General features: G+C 45.5%; 4 protein-coding genes across 8 annotated transcripts; 2 read left to right on the top strand and 2 right to left on the bottom strand.

Annotated features, from left to right (window-relative positions):
• Positions 1 to 576: 576 nt before the first annotated feature.
• Positions 577 to 1,286, top strand: LOC127780486 (protein PELPK1-like). The gene has a single exon (XM_052307400.1). It carries the CDS (start codon positions 664 to 666, stop codon positions 1,144 to 1,146), a length of 483 nt encoding a protein of 160 aa, XP_052163360.1. The 5' UTR covers positions 577 to 663; the 3' UTR covers positions 1,147 to 1,286.
• Positions 1,287 to 6,004: 4,718 nt separating this feature from the next.
• On the top strand, positions 6,005 to 12,946 carry LOC127779318 (putative pentatricopeptide repeat-containing protein At1g26500). Of its 4 annotated transcripts, none has more exons than XM_052306048.1 (4): positions 7,513 to 7,632; positions 8,503 to 8,993; positions 9,845 to 11,817; positions 12,049 to 12,946. In XM_052306048.1, exons 2-4 carry the CDS (start codon positions 8,572 to 8,574, stop codon positions 12,366 to 12,368), a joined length of 2,715 nt encoding a protein of 904 aa, XP_052162008.1. In that variant the 5' UTR covers positions 7,513 to 7,632; positions 8,503 to 8,571; the 3' UTR covers positions 12,369 to 12,946. The 4 variants fall into 4 exon arrangements, with proteins under 4 accessions (XP_052162010.1, XP_052162008.1, XP_052162009.1 ...); XM_052306049.1 differs by lacking the exon at positions 12,049 to 12,946 and having other exon boundaries at positions 9,845 to 11,570; positions 11,669 to 11,842; XM_052306047.1 differs by having other exon boundaries at positions 9,845 to 12,946.
• An 11-nt stretch (positions 12,947 to 12,957) lies between these two features.
• Positions 12,958 to 16,907, bottom strand: LOC127779319 (pentatricopeptide repeat-containing protein At1g26460, mitochondrial). Its single transcript, XM_052306051.1, has 7 exons — positions 16,180 to 16,907; positions 15,372 to 15,588; positions 14,694 to 15,173; positions 13,907 to 14,113; positions 13,665 to 13,802; positions 13,398 to 13,597; positions 12,958 to 13,265 (listed from the first exon to the last, which is right to left on the bottom strand). The coding sequence occupies exons 1-7, from the start codon at positions 16,803 to 16,805 to the stop codon at positions 13,262 to 13,264; spliced, it is 1,872 nt and encodes a 623-aa protein (XP_052162011.1). The 5' UTR covers positions 16,806 to 16,907; the 3' UTR covers positions 12,958 to 13,261.
• Positions 16,908 to 17,167: 260 nt separating this feature from the next.
• On the bottom strand, positions 17,168 to 21,711 carry LOC127778409 (uncharacterized). 2 transcript variants are annotated; one of them, XM_052305003.1, is made up of 10 exons: positions 21,493 to 21,709; positions 20,500 to 20,717; positions 19,945 to 20,059; positions 19,705 to 19,794; positions 19,384 to 19,542; positions 18,818 to 18,937; positions 18,115 to 18,225; positions 17,947 to 18,028; positions 17,783 to 17,867; positions 17,168 to 17,488 (listed from the first exon to the last, which is right to left on the bottom strand). In XM_052305003.1, the coding sequence occupies exons 1-9, from the start codon at positions 21,634 to 21,636 to the stop codon at positions 17,812 to 17,814; spliced, it is 1,095 nt and encodes a 364-aa protein (XP_052160963.1). In that variant the 5' UTR covers positions 21,637 to 21,709; the 3' UTR covers positions 17,168 to 17,488; positions 17,783 to 17,811. The 2 variants fall into 2 exon arrangements, with proteins under 2 accessions (XP_052160963.1, XP_052160964.1); XM_052305004.1 differs by lacking the exons at positions 17,168 to 17,488; positions 17,783 to 17,867; positions 17,947 to 18,028; positions 18,115 to 18,225 and adding an exon at positions 18,237 to 18,566 and having other exon boundaries at positions 21,493 to 21,711.
• Between the last annotated feature and the right edge of the window lie 323 nt (positions 21,712 to 22,034).

The following is a 22,034-nucleotide window of genomic DNA, read 5'->3' as shown; positions in this document are numbered from 1 at the left end:
CCACGTAGTCATGCACCTCTCACAGTGCCGTGTGTATTCTATAGGTCTTCTAACGTAAGCCGTTTGAAAATCGGCCTATATATATCAACACGGCAACCTGCAACATTAAGCAAGTTGCCGTGTACGGATTGTACAACAATGGTCGTTTTCAACTAGATTTGTAACCAGCAAGTCAAGCAGTTCGTCACCATGGACCGGGATGGTTCAGAGTTCAGGCATTTTCAGGTGGCCAAACAGCAGCATAATTCATAAACATCTCGCGGTGAAACACGTGTTACCCGCAATGACTCTGCTGTTTGCCGGTGCATATATGCAGCTAGCGATTCGGTGATCACTGATCTGTCTCTGAACAAGCCTCGGAATTCCCAACTAACTGAAACATAACACGAAGGAACAGATAGAGATCAGGAGAATTCGATCATGCATTAATTCAGGAAACCAGAAGGATCAGAGATATGATGCAGCAGGTCACCTGCCATGTACCAAACAACACGTATGCATCAATCTATCGATGATCATGATCTGGTTAATTAGATATGATCTCATCTCACTTCACTTTGAATGCGGCTATAAATGCCAAGTTTCTCTTCTGTTCTAGCCATCATATCGATCACTGCGAGGTAGAAGAGCATCAGATCATCGGAAGGGTAGACTACCCCCAGCATGATAGGTTGCAAGAACGCCATGTCGTCGTCGTCGTCGTCGTCCTCGGCTGTGTTGCTCATGGCGGCGCTGCTGCTCTCGTGCAGCGCGGCGAGGCACCTCGAGGAGAAGGCGCCGCACTACCCCGCCGTGCCGGAGATGCCCAAGCCCGAGCTGCCGGAGCTTCCAAAGCCCGAGCTGCCGCCGCCGCTCCCTGAGCTTCCTCACCCCGTCGTGCCGGAGCTGCCGCCGCACCCCGCCGTGCCGGAGGTCCCGAAGCTGCCGGAGCTGCCACCGTTGCCCAAGCCTGAGCTGCCGCCGCACCCCGTCGTGCCGGAGATGCTGCCGCACCCCGTCGTGCCTGAGCTGCCGCACTACCCAGCCGTGCCGGGGTTCCCAAAGCACGGGCTGCCACAGAAGCCTGAGCTGCCGCCATTGCCCACGGCGGAGCTGCCGCCGGAGGCCGAGGTTCACGACCCGGAGCCGGAGGCCAAGCAGCCATGATCGTACATACATACATACACAGTATATATATCTATAAGATAAATACGTTATGATTCTACGTATACGTATATATATGTGTACAGTTCTATAGACTGGTATATATACATATGTATCGATGATGGCATGATGTGCTTGCTATATACAGTATCTTTCTCATTGATGATTTGTAGTACTCCATCCGTTCCAAAATAAGTGCAGTTTTGCATTATTCACGTTCAACGTTTAACCGTTCGTTTTATTTGAAAATTTATTATGATTAGTATTTTTATTGCTATTAGATGATAAAACATGAATAGTACTTTATGTGTGACTAAATATTTTCAAATTTTTCAAATAAGACGGACGGTCAAACGTTGGGTACGGATATCCACGGCTGCACTTATTTTGGAACGGAGGTAATATTAGTTTATGCTAGAGGGGTACTCCCTCCGTCCCATAAAAAACCAATCTAGTATCAGATCTAACATATTCTAGTATTATTAATCTAGGCATACATATATCCAGATTCGTAGTATTAGAATATGTCACATCCGGTATTAGATTTGTTTTTCATGGGACGGAGGGAGTATTATGTTTCAGTATTTGTGCAGCGCGTTGTATATATGGATATATATATGTACGTATGGTGGTGTATATTGTACTGCTTTGTTTCGTTGATAGATTGGTGTACCGGACCTACTTATGTATGTTTATTTGGATGAGTATACATGAATAATGAACTGAATTCTCGTTTGCATCTAAGTACTTCCCTAAACATCTATCATAGCTTAATTGTTTGTCCCACAAAGAAAGGTGTGTTGGCGAATATGAGATTTGTCTTATGTATACGGCGGACATGGATTCTAATAATTCGAGAGGATATCCCGTTGTTCTTACATGTTATTAAATAACTATTAATATATATATTTTTTAAAAAATAATAAGATATATTGATATGAGATATATAACTTCATACACAAATTCGATCTCCATAAATTGTAACAAAATAGCATATGTATGATCACAGCCATGTTTGATTTTTGTTTTTTATTATGCAGTTATGCAATTTGTCATAATTATGCTTGCATATTTATGGAGTAATTGTAGCGCCCGTTCCGTCGTGGCGCCTAGCGGGAAAAAGTAATTTCTAAAACCCTAATTGCGAAAATTGTTTCTTCGCTTGCAGTCAGTCTCCGTGCCATTCCGGATCTCAAATCCCCGATCTATCGTCAAGTTCAATCCCGAATCCAAATCCTTCCCAAATCAAATCCCTCCGCAAAAGTCTATTTTGCCTCCCTCAGGTTCGATGGGCCGAACTCCTCTCGGCCCATCTCTCCCTCCCTCCCCATCTCTCTCTCCCCCCCCCCCCCCGCTCTGCCCACGCGCCGCGCGCGCGTGCGCGTGAGCCGCGCCGAGCCGAGCCCTCCCTCTCCGCTCTCGCTGCCCGAGCCGCGCCGCCCAAATCGCCGCACCGCCCGTTGCTTCCCGCGCGCGCGTGCCGTGGTGGCCGACCGCTTGGTCGCCGCCGCCGTCAGCCTCTGCCGCGCCTGTCCGCGCCTGCCGTCCGTGTCGCCGCTCTGCTCCACACTGCCCGGCCGTCATCGCCGTCGTCATCGACTCGGCCCCGCCCCTCCCCGCGCGTGCTTCCAAGGAAAGGAGGCAGGGCTCCTCCTCATCGCCCTCTCTCCCTCCTCCTTTTCCCAAAGTGGCAAGGGGGCAAGCCCCCTTTCTCCCTTCCTTTTTCCTTTTCTCTTCCCCGCCAGCGTCATCCGCCTCTGTCGCCGTTTTGGCCGCGAGCGCCGAGCGCCAGCTCGCGCCTTGACCGCCCAAGGTCGGTTTCCAAACCGACATTGCCGTCCTATAAACCCAGGCGCCCTCCCTTCCTCTTTCCCCTCCCAATCTTCCCCGTTTTTTTTTTCGCCCGCGCCATTGCCGTCCCTCTGTCTCTCTCGCCGACCGCCGCCGTCGCGTGTGCCGGAGGAGCCGGTGCGCGCTAGGACGCGGAAGGGGACTCCGGGCGCTCGTCTTCTTCCTCTTCCCGGCCCGAGGCCGGAGAGATCACTCCCGTGCCGTCGGCCCCTCGTCACTGCGCCCCATCACCCCGCACGGTAGTGCCTCCCTCCGTTCTCCCTCCTCGTTCCATCTCCTCCCTTAGACTCGAGTAGTAGCACGAGTAGCCTCCCCGTAGCTAGCTGGCGCCGTCCCGACCGTTGCCGCCGCTCACTGTGTGCTCGCCGCCGTCGCCGCCCGTGCTCCGTAGCACCCGCTCGACGCCGGCCTCGCTCGGCGTAGCTCCGCCCAATCCGACGCTAGCAATGGATTCCCGGAGTCGCGTAGATGCTCAAGCTCGCCCGAATCGGTCTCCCGTCGCACCGTCGCCGTTTCCCCCTTCTCTCGCCGCCGGTTGCCGCTGCTGCAATCCGCCGCCGTCGAGCATCCCCCGGCGAATCCGAGCCGTTGGCTCGTCTCCCCTCATCCCGTGCAACCTCCCGGTGTGCTCGCTTTCGCCTGTATCGCCGTAGTTCGCTCCGCCGCTCGCCGCCGCCGTCCGCCGTCCGTTCCGGCCGACGTCGTCGTCTACCTCCCACCGGCCCGCGTGGCAGCCACGTAGGCGCCACGTCGGCGCCACCTCGGCCGCGACCGGGTCAAGCTGACCCCGGTCCGCCGCTTCCTTCCGCCCCGCTCGCGCACGCGGTCCACCGCGAGCCGTGAGGCTGCGCGTGGGCCCGCTGCATCCGCACCCCCCGCGAGCCGCGCGCATGCACCACGCCTCGCTCCACACCCTAGCGCCGCGCCGCGTGCTCTCTCCGCACGGTGAGCCGAGCCGCTGACAAGCGGGTCCCACCCGGGACCACGCAAGGTGGACCCGGCCCACCGGCTCTCTCTCTCCTCCTCGCCCGCGCGCGCGCCTTGGGCCGCCTTCTTGGGCCGGCCAGCCCATTAAGCTCGGCCGAGCCGCCCCTTTCTCTCGGGCCGCGCCCTAGCCGCCCGAGGGAAGTCTATTTCCCCTCCCTCTTTCTTTTCTTTTCTTTTCTTCTCTCAAAAAGGATTTAAATAAATCCTTTTCCTTTAGACCAAAAATCCAATAATCTTAGAAATTCAATATCTTCCCAACCGTAAGTCCGTTTGACTCCGTTTGGCTTCCTGGCACAGTATGGTCTGGGACCTAACCTGTTGTTGGTCTGGGACCCCTCTCGTCGGCATATGGCAACCCTGTGTTTGCTCTCGAAATGCCTTGTCATGAAAGCCCTTAGGTCACCAGACGTGGCCGTTCTACACGGGCTGGGTGATTCGGGTTAGTAATGTCGTGTGCGTAAAGTGTACCCCCTCTGCAGAGGTTATTAAACTGTTCGAACAGCCGTGCCCACGGTCATGGGCGGATGCGAGGTGATTCCTAGCGTAGTTTTGTTTGACTACTGCTTTGTGAAATTTGCTGTTGTGGATTGGGTTCGACGTTTGGGAAAGTCTGCGGCTGATGGGATCAGCCGGGCCCGGGTGGCCGTTTGAAAGTTGTTGGCTGGGTGCCAATCTTGATCAATTCGAAAGACTGATACATTGCACATACTCCGACCGGACGAGACGCACTGTCTCACCCGTGCCGTTTGAGAAGCACTCACTCAGTTGTTTCAGAAAAGAGTTTAAATAAAATCAATTGCAAAAACAACAATCTTTCCGTTGAAGCCTGCATTAAACACTTACTTCCCATGGCTTGCTGAGTACTCCCGTACTCACCCTTGCTCTATATAAATAATTCCCCCCCCAGTTGTTGAAGAAGATGAAGCAGATCCCGCTGACGAGGAGATCTTCCAGGAGCAAGTCGGCTACGATGAGTTTTAGGGTTTCGGCCTAGTTCCCAAGTCGCGTCTGTGATGTTTGGTCCAAGTCATGGCTTCCGTTTCCCTTTTGTAATGCAGTTGTGAGCTCGGGATCTGTCCGCAGCCCAACATGACTGTACCCCTACTCTGTAATAAAGAGACCTCTGTTGCTGTGATATTCTGTCTTCCTGTGATACCAGCACTGTTTCCTAGGACTGGTATCGATTAACAGGTTAATTTGGAGCGTCACGGGCTAATTCCGTTCGGGGCTAGTTCGGGGCGTGACAGTAATATATGTTTATTATTTTTTTAAATAAATATTTAACTGAATCTAATTTCAAACGTCAATATATATAATCGGAAGAAGTGAAAGGTTACTGGCAAATGACTAATGGGATAAGAGAAAACAAATTTCAAATCCTTTTACGGTCCATGCCAGGAGAAAGAGAAGGGAGATGTGGAGAGATTAGAGATGGAGAAGAGGGGCGAGAAAGATGTTAGAGGAAGAAGATAGGAGCCTTACATGTGGGGGCTCAAGCCTACTCAGCTAGGTTGACTACAATAAACTCTCCACGTCAACAAAAATTAGCCATATATATATATAGTGCCATAAGACCTAGTTTTACGAGTTAGGAGATCAAGATTTCTGATATTGCGGTTCAGGGAGCTAGCCCCGTTTGAATATGATGGAGGGATGAAGATTAAGTGCGCACGTAAAACAAGACAAGTTATTAGCATATGATTATTTGAGTTTTAATTATTAAAAACTTGAAAAATGGATTTATATTTTTTTATAGCAACTTCTATGTAGAAAGTTTTCATACATAACATACTGTTTAGCAGTTTGAAAAGCATGTTAACGGAACCGGGGAAAAATCTGTACTTTTTTGGAGTTTAGAACGATGAGGGACGTAAGGTAGACTTTTTCCCAAACCACGACGTCGTCATACACCGCGAAGATCAAGACGACCTCACGGCCCACAAAGCCCAAATTCCCTACGCTTCTGTTGCAGCCTGCTTCCCCTTCTCAATCTCGTCGCGCCATCCACCTCGCCACCGCGAATCGGCGTGACGGCGGCCACCTCCATTGATCCATGCCGTTGCCGCCGCTGCCCCGCTTCCTCCTCCTCCTCCCACTCTCCCGCCGCCGCCGCCGCCTCCTCTCCACCGCCGCGGAAGCTGCCGCCGCTCCCGCCCCCGCCCCCGCGCCGGGGCGCCCCACCGACCCGTCGCTGCTGCTCCGCCTCTGCACGGTGCTCTACCAGCACCAGCACGCCCCGGAGGACGCGCTGCGGCGGCGCCTCTCCGCGCTGCCGCTCCCCTCCGCCGCCCCCGACGACCTCCGCGAGCTCTTCCTCCAGGCCTCCGCGCGGTTCCCGCTCTCGTGGCGCCCCGTGCGCCGCCTCCTCGACCACCTCACCGCCGCCCACGGCTTCGCGCACTCCCCCGCCACCGCCGCGCGCTTCCTCGACGTCCTCGCCAAGTCCCGCAACGTCGACCTGCTCCACTCCACCCTCCTCTCCTTCCCGCCTGCGCTCCGCTCCCCTGCCGCCCTCCGCGCCGCCATCCGTGGTCTCGTGCCGGCCCGCGAGGTCGGCAAGGTCTCCTCCCTGCTCGCCCTCTTCACGGACGCCGACCGGCCCCGCACGCTCACCTTCATCACCGACGTCGTTTGCTCCGTCTGCAAGCTGCCCGACGTCGCCGAGAAGGTGATCAAGCAGGCCGAGCACCGGTACGGCGTGTCGCGAACCGGGAGGTGCTGCGAGCTTCTGGTCGTCGGATACTGCCGCGCGGGGATGCTCTCTGACGCGTGCAGGGTGTGGAACGGGATGGAGAGGCGCGGGCTCGACCCGGGCGCCGCGGCGTACGAGGAGATCGTGGTGACGCTGTTCAAGAATAACCGCGTCGCGGACGCCATGAAGGTGTTCGACGGAATGCGGAGGAGGGGAGTTTCAGACGGTTGCAGAGGCGGGTGCTACCGGGCAGTGGTGTCGTGGCTGTGCAAGGAAGGGAGGATGTGGGGCGCATACATGGTGTTCGCCGAAATGTTCAAGAGAGGTGTGGAGGTGGACGGAGAGGTGATGGGGGATTTGGTGTATGGGCTGCTGGTGAGGAGGAGGGTGAGGGAAGGGTACAGGGTTTTTCATGGTGTTAAGGAGAAGGACATTGCACTGTACCATGGGTTGATGAAGGGATTGATCAGGATCAAGCGAGCTCGAGAAGCGACGGAGGTTTTCAGAGAGATGGTTGCTACGGGGTGCGAGCCGAACATGCACACATACATTATGCTGCTTCAGGGGCACTTGGGGAAGAGAGGAAGGAAGGGGAGGGATCCATTGGTGAATTTTGAGAGCATCTTTGTTGGTGGGTTGGTGAAGGCCGGGAGGACATTGGAGGCAACTAAGTTTGTGGAGAGGACTATGTGGGGTGGAGTGGATGTGCCAAGGTTCGACTATAACAGGTTCTTGTACTACTTTTCAAATGAGGAAGGGGTGTCGATGTTTGAGGAAGTTGGAAGGAGGTTGAAGGATGTGGGGCATGTTGATCTTGGTGACATCTTTCTGACTTATGGTGAGAGGATGGCCACAAGGGATAGGAGGAGAAGAGCAATGAATGGACTTCTAACAGAGGTTTAAGATAATACTCCCTTGATCATAATCATCTCAGGAGCTTGGTCTCTTTTTACCACAAGGTAATTGTATAGATGACCTGCTCATATAGCGAGGACTTTGTGGGAGGAATAGCAAATACTCTCTCCATTTCATATTATAAGTCGTTTGACTTTTTTCTTAGCCAAACATTTTCAAGTTTGACCGAGTTTATAGCAAAATATAGTAATATTTTCAATACAAAACAAACATTGTAACAAAATATATTCAATGTTAAATTTAGTGAAATTAGTTTGGTGTTGTGGATGTTGCTATTTTTTTCTATAAACTTGGTCAAACCTAAAACCTAAAGAATTTTGACTAACAAAAAAGTTAAACGACTTATAATATGAAACGGAGGGAGTAGTTCTTTTTTAGTGAAGTATAGCAAATAGTCCATTCTTGCCTTCGTTTTTGAACTTTTGATAATGATTCAAGAAGCTGGATAGATTACCATTGTGCAGTGTCATGCATGGTATGATAATCTGAGGGTTCCTTTAGGTGTAATATTCATGCTATGTTGCTTGAAGATTTTAGATTTGCAAGTTTGAGCTTGATTCATTAGCATTACTCTGAGGTTTTTGGTCAAACATGACTACAGCACTGTCTCCCAATAATAATTTGTGTGCAAGTTATATTGAAAAGTGAAAACAGTAAAATAATACACTCATAAGTAAACTAAGTTAACTTCGTCAAGAAAGCTTCCATCCTGAACAATATAAAACTCAAAAGTCAACTGATCAGGTTATCTTTGAGTAGGCTATAAACAATCTCCTTTTCAAAAGAAAGCTGGAAACAGTCTCCATTTTCTACTCAAGTGACGTAGGCTACAGTTTTATTGACTTTGGACTGTGGAAAGGATTCAAAAGGTGAATCCCATTTTGCTGACTCTAAGCTTGTATTTTCTCTCCCAGCTTTCATTTGAGGTCAGAAGTGCGGTAGAGCTTGTTTCTGGTTCTTTGTTCATCTTCTATCCTAGATAGATGGAACATGCTGTTGTTAGTGCCGCAGAAGGTGCGATCCACACTCTCTTGGGAAAGCTCGGCACAATCGTCCTCCAAGAAGCCCAGCTTCTGGGAGGTATTCGGGGTGAACTGCAACACTTGAAGGATGAACTGGAGAGCATGACAGCCTTTCTTCAGGACCTTTCTGGGAGAGATGAATGCGGCAAGCAAGTTAAGATTTGGAAGAAGCATGTGCGTGAGATTGCATATGATATCGAGGATTGTATTGATGAGTTCAAACATCAACTTGGTGACAGCAGTAGTGCCGGTGGCAGCGGCCCTGTAGTGTTTTTCCGCAAGGCCACTCACATATTGCAGACCACCAGAGTGAGGCATCGGATTGCCAAACAAATCCAAGAACTAAAAAGGCGTACTATGAATATCAGTGCCCGAAATTCAAGGTAACTTCTGTGCCATTTCTGTCCCTCTTTCCCGAATGATGGTTCAAATTCTGGACTATTGCCGTTTTGCTTTTTGATAGCTTTAGGTGCTAGCAGGACGCCAACAATCTGGTACAAAAGGCAGCAAAGTTTCTCTTGTTTATCTATAGTTGTCCCTTCTGTAAATAGATTTGCTTATGAACTTTTCTGTTCTTTCCACAAATTATATGTTGAAAAATATGTTGCACCGATAAGCCAAAAACGTTTGGGGAGACCCATATAGCCTAGTAGAGCACATGGTTGTGAAGGTGGAGATCTTGGGTTCAAGTATCTACTCTTGAAATGACCCATGTCATCTTCTTTTTCTTGAATGAAAAGGCAGGTGCTCTGCCTATTGCATTAGAGGAGGATAAACTAGAACTTTAAGAAGCAGGGAAGAAAGGAGCAACACAAAAGCAAAAAACGTACAAACTAGCTAGAAAAGCTCTTATAGACGATGTCTTGTGACTGAAGGCTCTGGTCTTGAAAAGTTTGCCTGTTCCACTCCTTCCAAGTGTTCCAACAAAGGCAACAACTGTAAATCACTAGGGCATTTAATCTACGCCTCCAGTCCTTTTGCATGAATGAGCAAGCTTTATGCACCAATCTGCAGTTGTATAGAAGTCTTAGAGGTTTGGTTGTTGCCGCGATTGTGCAATTTGCCCATGAATGACCCATGTCATCAAAAGAGAAACCACTTCTTTTAGCAATTTCTCCGTAGTATTACTATAAAGTACAGTTTCTGAGCATATACAGTTTTTTTTAATCTCTTTTCTACTTCTGTAGTACGATTTCATCACCCAGCAAACTTACTTAGTTGTACTTGCATGCAGGTATAGTGCCAAACATCTCATCTCTGGAACTGCTGGGAATAGCATGGCTGCATATGATAGCCAAGCTAATCTTTTAAATGTTGATACTCGCATTACTGCACTCTTTCCAGAGAGAAGGCAACTTGTTGGCATTGAACCACGTCAGGGAAATCTTGTGCACTGGTTATTGGAGGCACATGTGCAACAATTACGGGTGGTGTCTATATTTGGTTTTGGTGGTTTGGGCAAGACAACACTTGCTATGACAACATATCAAAGTCTATCTGGAAGAAATGGACCTTTTCAATGTCAAGCTTTTGTAACTGTGTCCCAGAGTTTTGATGTCAAGGTTCTGATGAGAGATATTCTTCTTCAAATCACTCAACCAGTTAATCAACCAAGTTCTCCATCAACTGGAGCTGGCAAAGGTCCCATGGAAGGCCTACTCAAGGGCATGGAAACATGGAATGTGGTACAACTTGCGAGCATCCTCAGGCAGCAATTGGACAATAAGAGATATCTGATTGTTCTTGATGATATCTGGAGCATGAATGCATGGGAAGGTATTCGGTTTTCTTTGCCGGACTCAAATAATGGTAGCCGAATAGTGGTTACTACACGAATCAGAGCTGTAGCACACACCTGTTGTTTCCATGAGTACGATCGAGCTTACGAAATCAAACCTCTCACTGATTGTGAATCCAGAGACTTATTCTTCAAAAGAATATTTGGCAGCTCAATTTGTCCTGAGCACTTAGAAGATATTTCAGCTAAGATTCTGGGAAAATGTGGTGGTACACCTTTATCCATAGTCAGTATAGCAGGCCTCTTGGCTAGCAAGCCTGTGCACAGTAAAGATCTTTGGGAGAAGATTTATAGCTCTCTTGGTTCAGAGATTGAAACCAATCCATCACTTGATAGATTGAAGAAAATACTTGAGCTTAGCTATAATGATCTTCCTTACCACTTGAAGACTTGCTTCTTATATTTAAGCATTTACCCTGAGGACCATAATATCAGAAGGAAAACTATACTCAGGCGATGGATAGCAGAACGCTTTGTGACTGGCAAACGTGGACTGAGTGTTTTTGAGGTGGCAGAAAGCTACTTTGATGAATTCATTAATCGGAGCATTATCCAGCCGGTGACCACTAGCTTTACAGGCAAGGTTAAAACATTCCGAGTTCATGATGTGATGTTGGAGATCATTGTGTCAAAGTCAATTGAAGATAATTTTATCACTCTAGTAGGAGAACAGAACACTTTGTTTCCACAAGAGAAGATAAGGCGGCTAACTGTTCATAGCAGAGGTGTGAAATATATTGCCACAAGAGAAATATTATGCCATGTCCGGTCCTTGAGCATATTTGCTGGTGGAGAAACATTGCAGTTTGGTTGGATGAAATTAATGAGAATATTGGACTTAGAAGGCTACGAATTCCTGAGAAATAGAGATCTCAAAGACTTGTGCAGGCTGTTTCAATTGGAATACCTTAATCTGAGAAGAACACATATTACGGAACTCCCTACACAAATAGGAAACCTGAAGAAGTTGGATACTCTGGATATAAGGGACACAGCCATAAAGCATTTGCCTCCTGGCATAACCAATCTTCCACATTTAGCAAACTTACTTGGAGGAAGAAGATCCTATAACCACACTGGGCGGTGTCCTATTTCTGAGTTCTGGGGTTTACATATCCCTAACGAACTTCGAAAAATGGATTCACTTACAACACTTGCACAGGTAGAAATCACGACCTCTACATCACATTATATCAGCGAGTTGTCGAAGCTATCCCGGTTGAGGAAACTTGGAGTACTGATGTTTGTTGATGACGACAGCACCTGGGCATCCTTGATCTCTGCTCTTGAGAAGCTCAGCGGCAGCCTTCGCTCGTTATTACTTTGGCGACCTGATGGCGCGATGAACTTCAACATTGTCAATTCATTATCCAGTCCACCAATATTTATGAAAAGTATGAACCTTCGAGGTCAGTTAACACAACTACCATGTTGGTTTCCTTTGCTTTCCAACATCACAGAATTAACCCTTCGCGCAACCGAACTAAGCGCCGAGGAAGACCTGAAGGTACTAGGAAGTTTACCTAGCCTGCTATACCTCAGGTTGCATCACAATGCATACATAGGAACAGAATTTTCTGCTTCAGCAGGGGAATTCCCATCTCTTAGACTGCTTGTCATTCATCTCGACATGTCTGAAGATTGGGAGGCAAGATTTGAAGAAGGGGCACTACCAAAGCTAGCAAGGCTAGAGCTGTCTCTGTTCGAAGAAGCTTCCATCCAAGAGATCACTGGCATAGAGTTCCTTCCGAGTCTGAAGGAAGTCTCGATTCGTGCTTGTCACAGCAATATCGTGAATGTGGAAGAGATAGCTACCTCTCTGAGGGCTGATGCCGAGAAGAACATCAACAAACCCATCGTCACTTTCGAGGAGAAACAGTGGGTGCCGATGAGGTCAAGGACGGATCCTCCTTTAGATCACATGGGAAACCTACTATCTTCATCTTTCGACGAAGACTGATGCCCAGGCGGGGTAACCGGGTAAAGCTTCTTGTGTCTAGTGTCCGCAATGCTATCGTCTCCTGCTTGGCTTCTTGTGTCCGTAATGCTATCGTCTGCTGCTTGAGTCTCTCCTGTACTCTATTCGATCTGGTGCTATTGTCGATGGTCAGAAGCTGCATGACGTCTTGTGTGATGTATAGCATAGCGGCAAGGTACTACAAGGTGGATTTCTTATGAGTTCAAATTATGAATTTGGGTTGTATGGTATTATTTGGGTTTCATATTGGATTTAATGAAACTAAGCTGAACAACGTTCTCAAGGAAATTAATGGAGCATTGCACAAGCCAATCATGATCTACAACTTACGAACTGCGTCTCTTATTTTGCACGTTATTTTGCACGGAGCCTTCTTTTTAAGTAAACAATATTATCTTCAGTAAATCATGATGCATTTACACGATGAGCGGTCTATTATTACCTTCAGTAAACAATATTGCTCTCCAATGCAATGTGCTAGTACTAATTCGTTTGAAGTAACTATAGCAATTCCAAAAAAACAAACATCAAGAGTATACATAATTGACATGGCATGCGGTATAGGAATAAATAACACGAGAGCCGTAAAAAAGGCTGGAACTGAGAGATAAGTTGAGCAAACATCCATTGATTGTAAAACATGGTGCTTTGAGCAGGCAAAAAAAAATCTATTAGGACCCTTATTCTGAAATCCTAACATAAATCCTGTTGAGGGTTCTGCCAACAAAAATGATAGCTTGAGATGCTTGAAATAATTAGGGAAGTTGGTACAAAGAAGTATAATTTACAGACTACAGCTTCCGTGCCCTTCAAGTACCAGCAAAGTGAGCGAGGGTACACGTTACGTCTACTAGAGCGCACCGGCATCATCAAAATCAACTTGCAAAACAAAACCATCAAGCAAATCAGTCAGCAAATGCATTAGATAAAGCAAAAAAAAAAAAAGAGCCATTGCTGGTATGCGATGAAAAATAAAGAAAATGTTGGATTCAGAAAAGGTTAGCCCAGTACCTTGGACTAGGAGTACTTGCGAACTCAGCGCTGTATTCAATGTTAAAGAGCATCTCCCTGCGGTTTTCACCACCCATTCGGTAGTTAAACTGCTTAGCCAGGGATTGCACTTTCTCGTCACTATCAAAATCTGATTCACGGGAGCAGCGTCTTCGGACCTTCTTAAGTGTCTCCTTTGAAGGAGTAAAGCCCGTATCAACCTGAACCAGACATCACATTGAGAAACTATAGATAGACAGGAAATGTGCAAAAGTAAACTGACCATACCATCTCAGCAATTACAGCAAGAGCAGCTTTTGCGTCCCGATTTACAAGATGAGTGTCAACAAGAAGGCCATAAGTTGTTGCATTTGGCTTAACACCAAGGCTTACTAGATGCTGAAAGACGTTGCAAGCTTCTTCAGTCTGTATAATACACATGGGCATCATAGGTTGAATGGATTGTTGGTAAGTGGCAAAAAGGTGATAAATGTTGTGAAAGTATCAAATCCATTAGGTAATAATAATACCTTTTTCCGCTTTCCAAATGCATGCAAAAGCGCATTGTAAGAATGTATGTCAGGTGTAAGTCCAAACTTTTCTTTTATTGCCTCAAAAGTTTCATATGCTCGCTCAAGATCCCAAATGTTTGCACACCCCAATATAACACAGTTAAGAGCAGCAACAGATTTGTATGGCGTATCTGCAGAACTTAAATTCTCCAATTGCACATAGACCTGCAGGCAGGAGCCTACAGTGTTAGGATATTCCATCATATTTGGTGAAAGAAATGCATAACAGGCAATAAAACATTCCTCCCATAATGTCAAGACAAATTGGCAGGGACAATGCTATGACAAATTCCTAATAGCACTGAAAAAGGACTGTGTCAATAATTCTTTGAACTGTCAATATGAAACTGGGCCACAAAGAAATAAGAATGTTGAAGAAATACATGGTATGCTTGCAGAGAGGAACCAAAATACAAAAGGCTACCATAGCCATGAGGAATTATTGTCATTGAGAGAAAAAAATGTGCCTCGAATACTCTGGTGGAAATGATAACTAAATAAAACATCAACAGTGAAGAAAGAAAGCACCAATTTTATGTTGAAAAGAGAAATAAGTGAATAACTAGGTAAACGTCAAGAAAGAATAATTCAGTGCCACAGAAGGCATAATGTATAAATTCATAACACCAATGGAACTACACATACAGAGTTTTCATCATTAGCTCATCATGGATGATTTTAAACATGATCTCCAAATAAGAATTTTGCGCCTTGATGCATTATGCATAGCGTAAAGAGAACATACCGAGTCCAGTGTGGTGTACCCATCCTTACAGCAAGCAACAACGAGTGGTCGCAATGAAGTGAACGGTGAGAAGAGCTCTGAATCAATATCCTCAAAGTTCCCATAGGTATTTTCAAATTCACGTAGGGTACCAAAAGCCCGCTGAAGATGACCAATGGATGAATGAGCATAAATCTTGGCAAGATATGCCTCTGGCGTCGGTGCCCTTTTCTGGTGCAAGGACTTACGTAATATTGACCAAGCAGCATTCAGGAGATCAGTGCTACAAGTTCTGCCAGCAGCACTTAGAGCTGAGAGTACTAAACCTTCATCAACTGAAAGATGAAGAGGAGGAATAACACGCTCAGAACGAGCAATCCATCTTGCAAGATATTCCAAAGCAAAAAGACCCAGCTTGCTGTTGTTAGCTTCAAAAGCAGCTTCTGCTATTTCAACACACCAGGACCATGGTGGACACAAGACTTTGTTCTGATCTGTAGCCTGAAACAAAATAAGTGCACCGTTAGTACATACACCGAGAAGATTGAAACGTATATTCGAAAATGAAGAATGTTGAAGGCCCATTGGTAGCCCACAAACTTATAACGATTGAGAATTTCCAGCATTGGAAATTTGGAGTCCTAACTAACAGTATATAAACAGTAAACAGACTTGTCAGTCTAAAAGAATAATAAGTACCTTGCACTTCTCTATGACTGATGCCAATGTATCCAATCTACCAGATCTTACACATGCCCGGACATACTCAACAAAAACAGAGGAAGATATTGTGTAGCCTGATTTAAGCATCAAATCCAAATATTTCAAAGTAGAGTCCACCCGGTTCAGTTTAATCAGAAGATTTACAACCAAATTGTAGGATTCGTCATCTGGTTGAGTTCCTGTTTGCAACATCCTGATTTCAACAGATAAAATCATTTTCAATGTGAAATCTGTAGCAGTAGTGACCACAGTATAGGCAACATATAGACAAAAACAAAATGCAAGCACTTAGAGCATAATACATGAAAATGCTATCGTATATCATTTGACAATATTCTGCACAATTCATTGACAATAATAACGTTCTTACAGCTGCAAGAAAAAAAACTTAAGTTCCTGAATGTTATACACAATCTGTAAGGCATCTTTTAGTTTTATGCACTAACTACATATTATAAATTATGTATGCAATGTTGATAAAGCATCTGAGATATGTTACATCAGAGAAACCGTAAGTGCAATGGATCCATGGCCTTTATAAAACAAAACGTTACATCGTATCTATGTTACCCACTAAGCATCAGAAGAATGAAAGGCGTGCATGTCTAGTAAACTAGTCGTGTCACTAAAGACGCAACAAAATCTGATATTTCAGGCCTTAAAATTTGTTGCAAACGACCTACGAGGTTCCATGGTTGAGTTGTACATGCACATTATGACAACAATGAATCAGGGAATGGCGATCTCCCATTCCACAAAGCCACAACAAAAACAAAAGACTCACCGCTCAATGAGCTTCTCGGCGCCATCAGCCTCCTGGGCCTGGACCATGCTCTTGAGGATGAGGTTGTGGGAGGCCGTGTTGGGCGTGATCTCGAACTCGCGCATCTGCTCGGCGAGATCCAGCATCTCGATCGGGAGCGCCCCGGACATGAGCTGCGCGCGGAGGTAGTGGTTGAAGAGGTCGACGTCGGGGCGGTTGGGCTTCCCGGACGCCGGGTCGAGCGACCTCACCCAGAACTCGAACAGCTGCTTCATCTCCTCCCACCGCTGCTCCGCCATCCACTCCGCGAACGTCTCCTTCAGCTCCGCCGCGCCCGGGGACGCCGAGTACGCCGCCGCGCGGGCGTGCGCGCCGCCGCCGACGACCGCGGGGAGGAGGGAGGATGAGGACGGGTTGGCCGCCGCGGCGGGGTTCCGCCAGTTCTCGCCGTAGAAGGGGCTCCCCGTGCTCGGCTTCGGCGGGAGCGGCGCGGCATCGGTGGCGGGGGCCGCATCGGCCGCGGCGGCGGGGGAGAGCTCGGGCTGCTGGAGGAGAGGGCGGGAGGAGGAGATGGAGGAGCGGAGGAGGAGGGGGAGGGGAGGCGGGTGGCGGCGGAGGAGGCGGGAGGTGGCCGCCGCGGCAGCCATGGCGGAAGAGGAGGTGGGGTTTGGGCTAGGGTTTTAGTGAGATGGGAGTGAGAGGGGAAGAAGGCGGCGGCGGCGGCTCAGACCGGAGATGGAATGGAACGGAAGGAGCGGAGAATGGAGGGTGTGTTTCGTAATTTTGACTTGTTACGAGGGTGAATATGTAAATTTTTGTGCGACCGTTGCATTCAGTTCGACGGTGTATCACTGCGATAAAAACGGTTTAACCCACGGAATTAACATCGGAGTACGAATTTGGAAATTGTTTGTGCCAAATTCCTGTGAAGTTCGCCTGAATTTTGAGCGATGCAAATGGGGCTCTTGTCTATACTAGATCAATGTTAGAGATGGGGCTTTGTAAGAACCTTGGCAGCACGTAGCTGCGTTTTGCATTTTGCAAGAGAGTGGCAAACTTACAAACATGAATTTGAGGATCAGATTTCAACTCCCAGTATGTTATTGTTGCCAATCGGTTTCTTACAAAAAGATTGCTTTCGGTCAGTTCCATACAACGAGAAATGTTGCCGATCATCAGTTTGCATACTACTCTTAACTAAAATCTTCCACAAGTAGTTCATCATCTTGTAACTGGATGCATGTTCCTCTTCCAAAGTTGAACATGGCGCGTCGGATAATTGCATCCGTTGTGCAGAACTTCATTGCCAAGAAGCTGTCAGCACTGTCACCTTTGAAGATATACAGACAAACATAAAGCACATTACTTCGGGGAGCCATAGAAAGTATATTGATGGGACAGAACCTCAAATAGCAAGACTGAAAGACATATATGTATATATATATACATATATGTATACATATATATACATATATATATATATACATATATACATATAAATACATATATATATGTATATACATATAAATACATATATATATGTATATATATATATATGTATTTATATGTATATATATATATACACACACACACAAACAACCCCAAAAAACAGAATGTAACTTACAGGGTACAGGATGAACAAACCCTTCGATATCAGTGCTTGCAACGACTAAATGAATCTTGAAGGATATTGATATCCAAGTTGCGACCTGCAGCACCACAGGCATATGATAATTAATAACCAATTCATAAGTTGCCATCGCTAAACTAGTGAGTTACGAAATATACCTATGACAACTATCTTGTTTGTGCGAGATTCTGTCTTGGACCATTCTCGAGCTGGCAGAACTTCATAAACTTCCCTCACTGCCTGCATGAGAGCAAACAGGTGGGATAATATTTGTTTGAAAACTCATAATGTATGGTTCTTGAGAATACTTTTTATGATGCAACAACCTGTAATGTATGAACTTGATCCGAGTTATGGACATGTAAAATCCCTTTACAACGATAAATATCCATGTCCGACTTCCTTTCCCAAAGAAGATCCTCGAGCCATGATTCCACCTTCAGAACAAATTAAATCAAACAAAAATGCATATATCTCACAATTGTATATCGGTGTTCATTGGTCATGAACGGAGAAACCTAGGAAATGCAGTGTATGTGCTTGAATATTAAACAGACTTCTACTCTTCTCTATAGTAGAGCAGAATATGGAGCATCCTTCACAGATCCCAATAAATGATCATCTTTGAAATCATGACATATAACACATCTATCTCAACATGAAGACTTCAAGGGGCAATATTAATCAAATAATGTTTCCAGTTGTTGCTGTAGCGTCAACCAGGAAAAGTGAGTGTAGAGCTTGCAATCACTTGTTCATTGTAACTTTTCAAATCAACCTAAGCAGTATGGAATGTGAAGACATATTTTAGAAAAGTAGGTGAAACATAAGAGCATGTACTTCAAAGTACTAACAGAACAATGGGTGAGTACAGAAAAAAAAAACTAAATATCCCAAATCCCAATGATGTAGTTGTCAACCAAAATCTATGTTTTTAAGATTAATGAATAAATACCCTTTCAAAGTTGTCCAAGGGAAATGTTTTCTAAATGTTAACTGCAGTTAAAAAAAACTCTAATGGAAGAGTACCTTAGACAGGGAAATTGGATCCTGCTCACAAATACACAAGGTAGAAATACTGTTATCATGACGGAGATTAGGTGGTACTGATTTACTGTACTCCAGAAGTTCTTGCAGCTGCGATGAATTCTATGGAAAATAAATTAAAAACATGTCAGAATCAAATCCCTGAATAAGGTGTTCAGATTTTGTTGAGCACAAGGTGCCATCGCCAGCAAAAGCAATAACTACAAAATAAGTACCAAAAGCAAGTAAGCAAATTTCTGTATTGCTAGTTAGCATGAGCAAGCAGATGCTGAAAAAACGTCTCACCAACACTGATTTTTCATGCTGAATCATTCGAGCTTTTGTTAAGAAGTGCCATAGAGTTTAATGACCTGAGAATAACTTAGTTTCCATGTCTTGGCATGACTAGATTTAGTGCCCATATGTTGACATGACTAATTGATGTCATACTTAATCAATTAACTAATCAAAGTTAGTCTTTTTTTTGTCCAAAAACAAAATCAAAGACAGATTCCTCTGCATTGAATACAAAGAAATAACAAAATGCAAGTTTCGAGCTAGGTACTGACCTTGGCACCATATGCTTGCTGATCAAATATTTTATTTAAGTCAACCTGGCAGCGGACAGACTGCACCACTGTAACAAGAGCGTTGACTTCATGAATCTGCCTTTCCAAATCCTCAAGACTGCCTTCTACTAGGTCAATTTTGTTCAATATCACAACATCCTGGTCCAGGAAAGTTTTGACACTTTTGTTATTATGGTTGTTTGCATTTTGGGATTCATCAAGTAAGACAAATTTCAGAACCACAAAATCAGCACAAAGAATTCCAAATTCTGTAGTGAAGACAAAATGGTACAAATAGGATAACACTGAGGACCAAGTTACCGCAAATGCAATTTGATGAAATGCTTCAGGGAATGATGATGACTTTTTGTGCTCATCAATTTGCAGCCTGAAGTTTTTTGCATCAATAACCTGACCAGTAAATATATATATAAGAAAATTGTCCAATACAATGCAGTCCTTCAAACTGTTATCCAAAGTAAGGACCAAAGAAGCAGGCACATTTCCCGAACTTGTAAGATACAGTCAGACTAACAAATAAGAACATAAGGTTGAACTAACCGTAATGATAGAGTCTAGTTTAATTGATGACTCCAACTGGTCGTCTAGCCAAAGAATAGAGACAAGAGGTGCAGGATCAGCCAATCCTGTTGTCTCTAGTAATATGTGATCCATTCTGCAGCACATAGTATCTTCAATTCATACCGTCGTAATTTACAAGGCACTGTAGTATAATAAAACTACTAATGTTATCAGAAAAAAAAAACACCAATCTTCTTTAATGAAAGATCAAAGTAAGAGCATGATCCACTTTACATTTTTGCATCAGTACATAGCATACACAGGAAAGTGAATCAAAATTTTACTATTTCCAGAAGAACTAGAACAAACAAACAACCATGTGGACTAACCAAAAAATGCCAGAGTGTAAACATAGTTTTGAGCTAAAACCAGAATATCAATAGCAAATCAGAACATATCACTAAGTCTTTATACATCATGACATCACTTTGTACTGAAAATCATAGGGAATAAAACATAATAGTAGGACACATACTTATAGGATCAAATGGTGTATGCTACATATCCATGCAAGACAGCAACATCCGTATTTACCTCTCCTTTCTCTGCACAAGCTGCTCAAGTGCTTGAACCAGGCTGTGTTTCACCGTGCAACAAACACATCCATTTGCCAGCTCTACCCACTCTTCAACAAGTGCGCCACCTTGCCCCTCATTGATCATTGCTCTTTCAACCCCAATTTCCTCTCCAAACTCATTCAATATCACTGCAATTCTCTTTCCATGTTGCGCACTTAGAATGTAGTTGACTAACTGAAAATTTGATGTGCGGGAGATAAGTTATCCCATAACATACCAATTAGTTGAACTAACAAACTGGATTATAAAGTTCACAGGACACTTGGTCAATAAGTACAGGTTCTGCTAGGAGAGTGGTAAGGTGAGACATAGTAGAAACAAATGTCAACATAAGCTAAATAGTAAACAGCCACTGACAGATTCATTTTGATAAAAAAGCACGGGATAAAATAGTACTAAACACATGTATAAATCCTCAATATATCATCAACTGTGAAAAAGGTGTTTATCCATGAGTAACTCGGTAATGTTAAGTTTAGTTTAAAAAAAGAAAGAGAACTAGTTACTCAACACTTGGTGATATAACATTCAACTACAGTTCAAAATTGATTGGTTACTAGTTCAACATGTAGATCGATGAACCTTTTCTTATATACTACTAGAACTACAAATAAATTGAAAATGAGCTCCTATGAGAAACGAAGCCCTCGAAGCGAGTTCGAGTCACATGACAGCTCACCAAATAGAAAAGGACACTGCTCCAACCAACCCAGCATGTTGAGAACTACCTAAACCTAAGAAAACAGCAAGAGCTATGGCGACAGGCAAGTATGCAACTCGATCGGATCAAACTACCAGTCACAACTCCAGTCCTCCAGGAATCTTCCGTAGACCAATCTCGGATCCTACATAGCTCCAGTAATCTGACGCCCCCAATCCTCCAAGCACTTTGCAGGGAGAGCATGGGGCGGGGAGGCGGGGAGGGCACAGCCTGCGGAGAAAAGCTCACCGTGGACTTGCCGGCGCCGAGGTAGCCAGTGATGACGGTGACTCCGACCGGCGACGCCGCGGAGGGACCGAGCGGCGGAGGACTGTACGGCTTCTCCGGCGAGAGCTCGACGGCGAGGGGAGGGCACTCGTCGTCGTCCTCCATGGCCGCCGCCGCCGCCGACGACGACGAGAGACGAGGAAACAGAAGCCTCGAGAACTACGGAAGCGTAGGTGTTTTTGGGCCGTAAAGAGAAGCGTAGGTGTTACATCTGATGGCCCATACAAGCCGAATATGATGGCCCAAAATGTCTCTTCGTTAACACTTGGCCCACATAAATTGAAGCCCAGCATGAAGAGTAGGCTCACTATAGTCTCGTGGATAAAATTAGATTTCTGCCTTATCAGTTTAGGCTATACATTACCCTCAAAAAAAAAAAGTTTAGGCCACACATTGTGAAAATCTGAAATATTTCAGGACACTCTTTTTTTTATCCTTTTGACAATCAAGAGCTTAATATTAATTAGTCAATTTCCATTTGAAATTCAATCCCTAATTATTCT

Source organism: Oryza glaberrima, chromosome 7 (genome assembly GCF_000147395.1).
Source record: "Oryza glaberrima chromosome 7, OglaRS2, whole genome shotgun sequence".
In the NCBI taxonomy this organism is placed as follows: Eukaryota; Viridiplantae; Streptophyta; class Magnoliopsida; order Poales; family Poaceae; genus Oryza; species Oryza glaberrima.
Note: the sequence above shows the minus strand (reverse complement) of the source record. Positions and strands in the feature narration are given on the sequence as shown.

Coding starts and splice junctions, on each gene's coding strand:
- LOC127779319 (XM_052306051.1), bottom strand. CDS start 16,805: ATGGCTGCCGCGGCGGCCACCTCCCGCCTCCTCCGCCGCCACCCGCCT. Junction 15,174..15,371: donor CAGTCATAGAGAAGTGCAAG/GTACTTATTATT, acceptor ATTTTGTTTCAG/GCTACAGATCAGAACAAAGT. Junction 14,114..14,693: donor GGTACACCACACTGGACTCG/GTATGTTCTCTT, acceptor TCCTGCCTGCAG/GTCTATGTGCAATTGGAGAA.
- LOC127779318 (XM_052306047.1), top strand. CDS start 8,572: ATGGAACATGCTGTTGTTAGTGCCGCAGAAGGTGCGATCCACACTCTC. Junction 8,994..9,844: donor ATCAGTGCCCGAAATTCAAG/GTAACTTCTGTG, acceptor ACTTGCATGCAG/GTATAGTGCCAAACATCTCA.
- LOC127780486 (XM_052307400.1), top strand. CDS start 664: ATGATAGGTTGCAAGAACGCCATGTCGTCGTCGTCGTCGTCGTCCTCG.
- LOC127778409 (XM_052305003.1), bottom strand. CDS start 21,636: ATGGAGGACGACGACGAGTGCCCTCCCCTCGCCGTCGAGCTCTCGCCG. Junction 19,543..19,704: donor TTCATCAAATTGCATTTGCG/GTAACTTGGTCC, acceptor TTCCTGGACCAG/GATGTTGTGATATTGAACAA. Junction 17,868..17,946: donor AAACAAGATAGTTGTCATAG/GTATATTTCGTA, acceptor GTGGTGCTGCAG/GTCGCAACTTGGATATCAAT.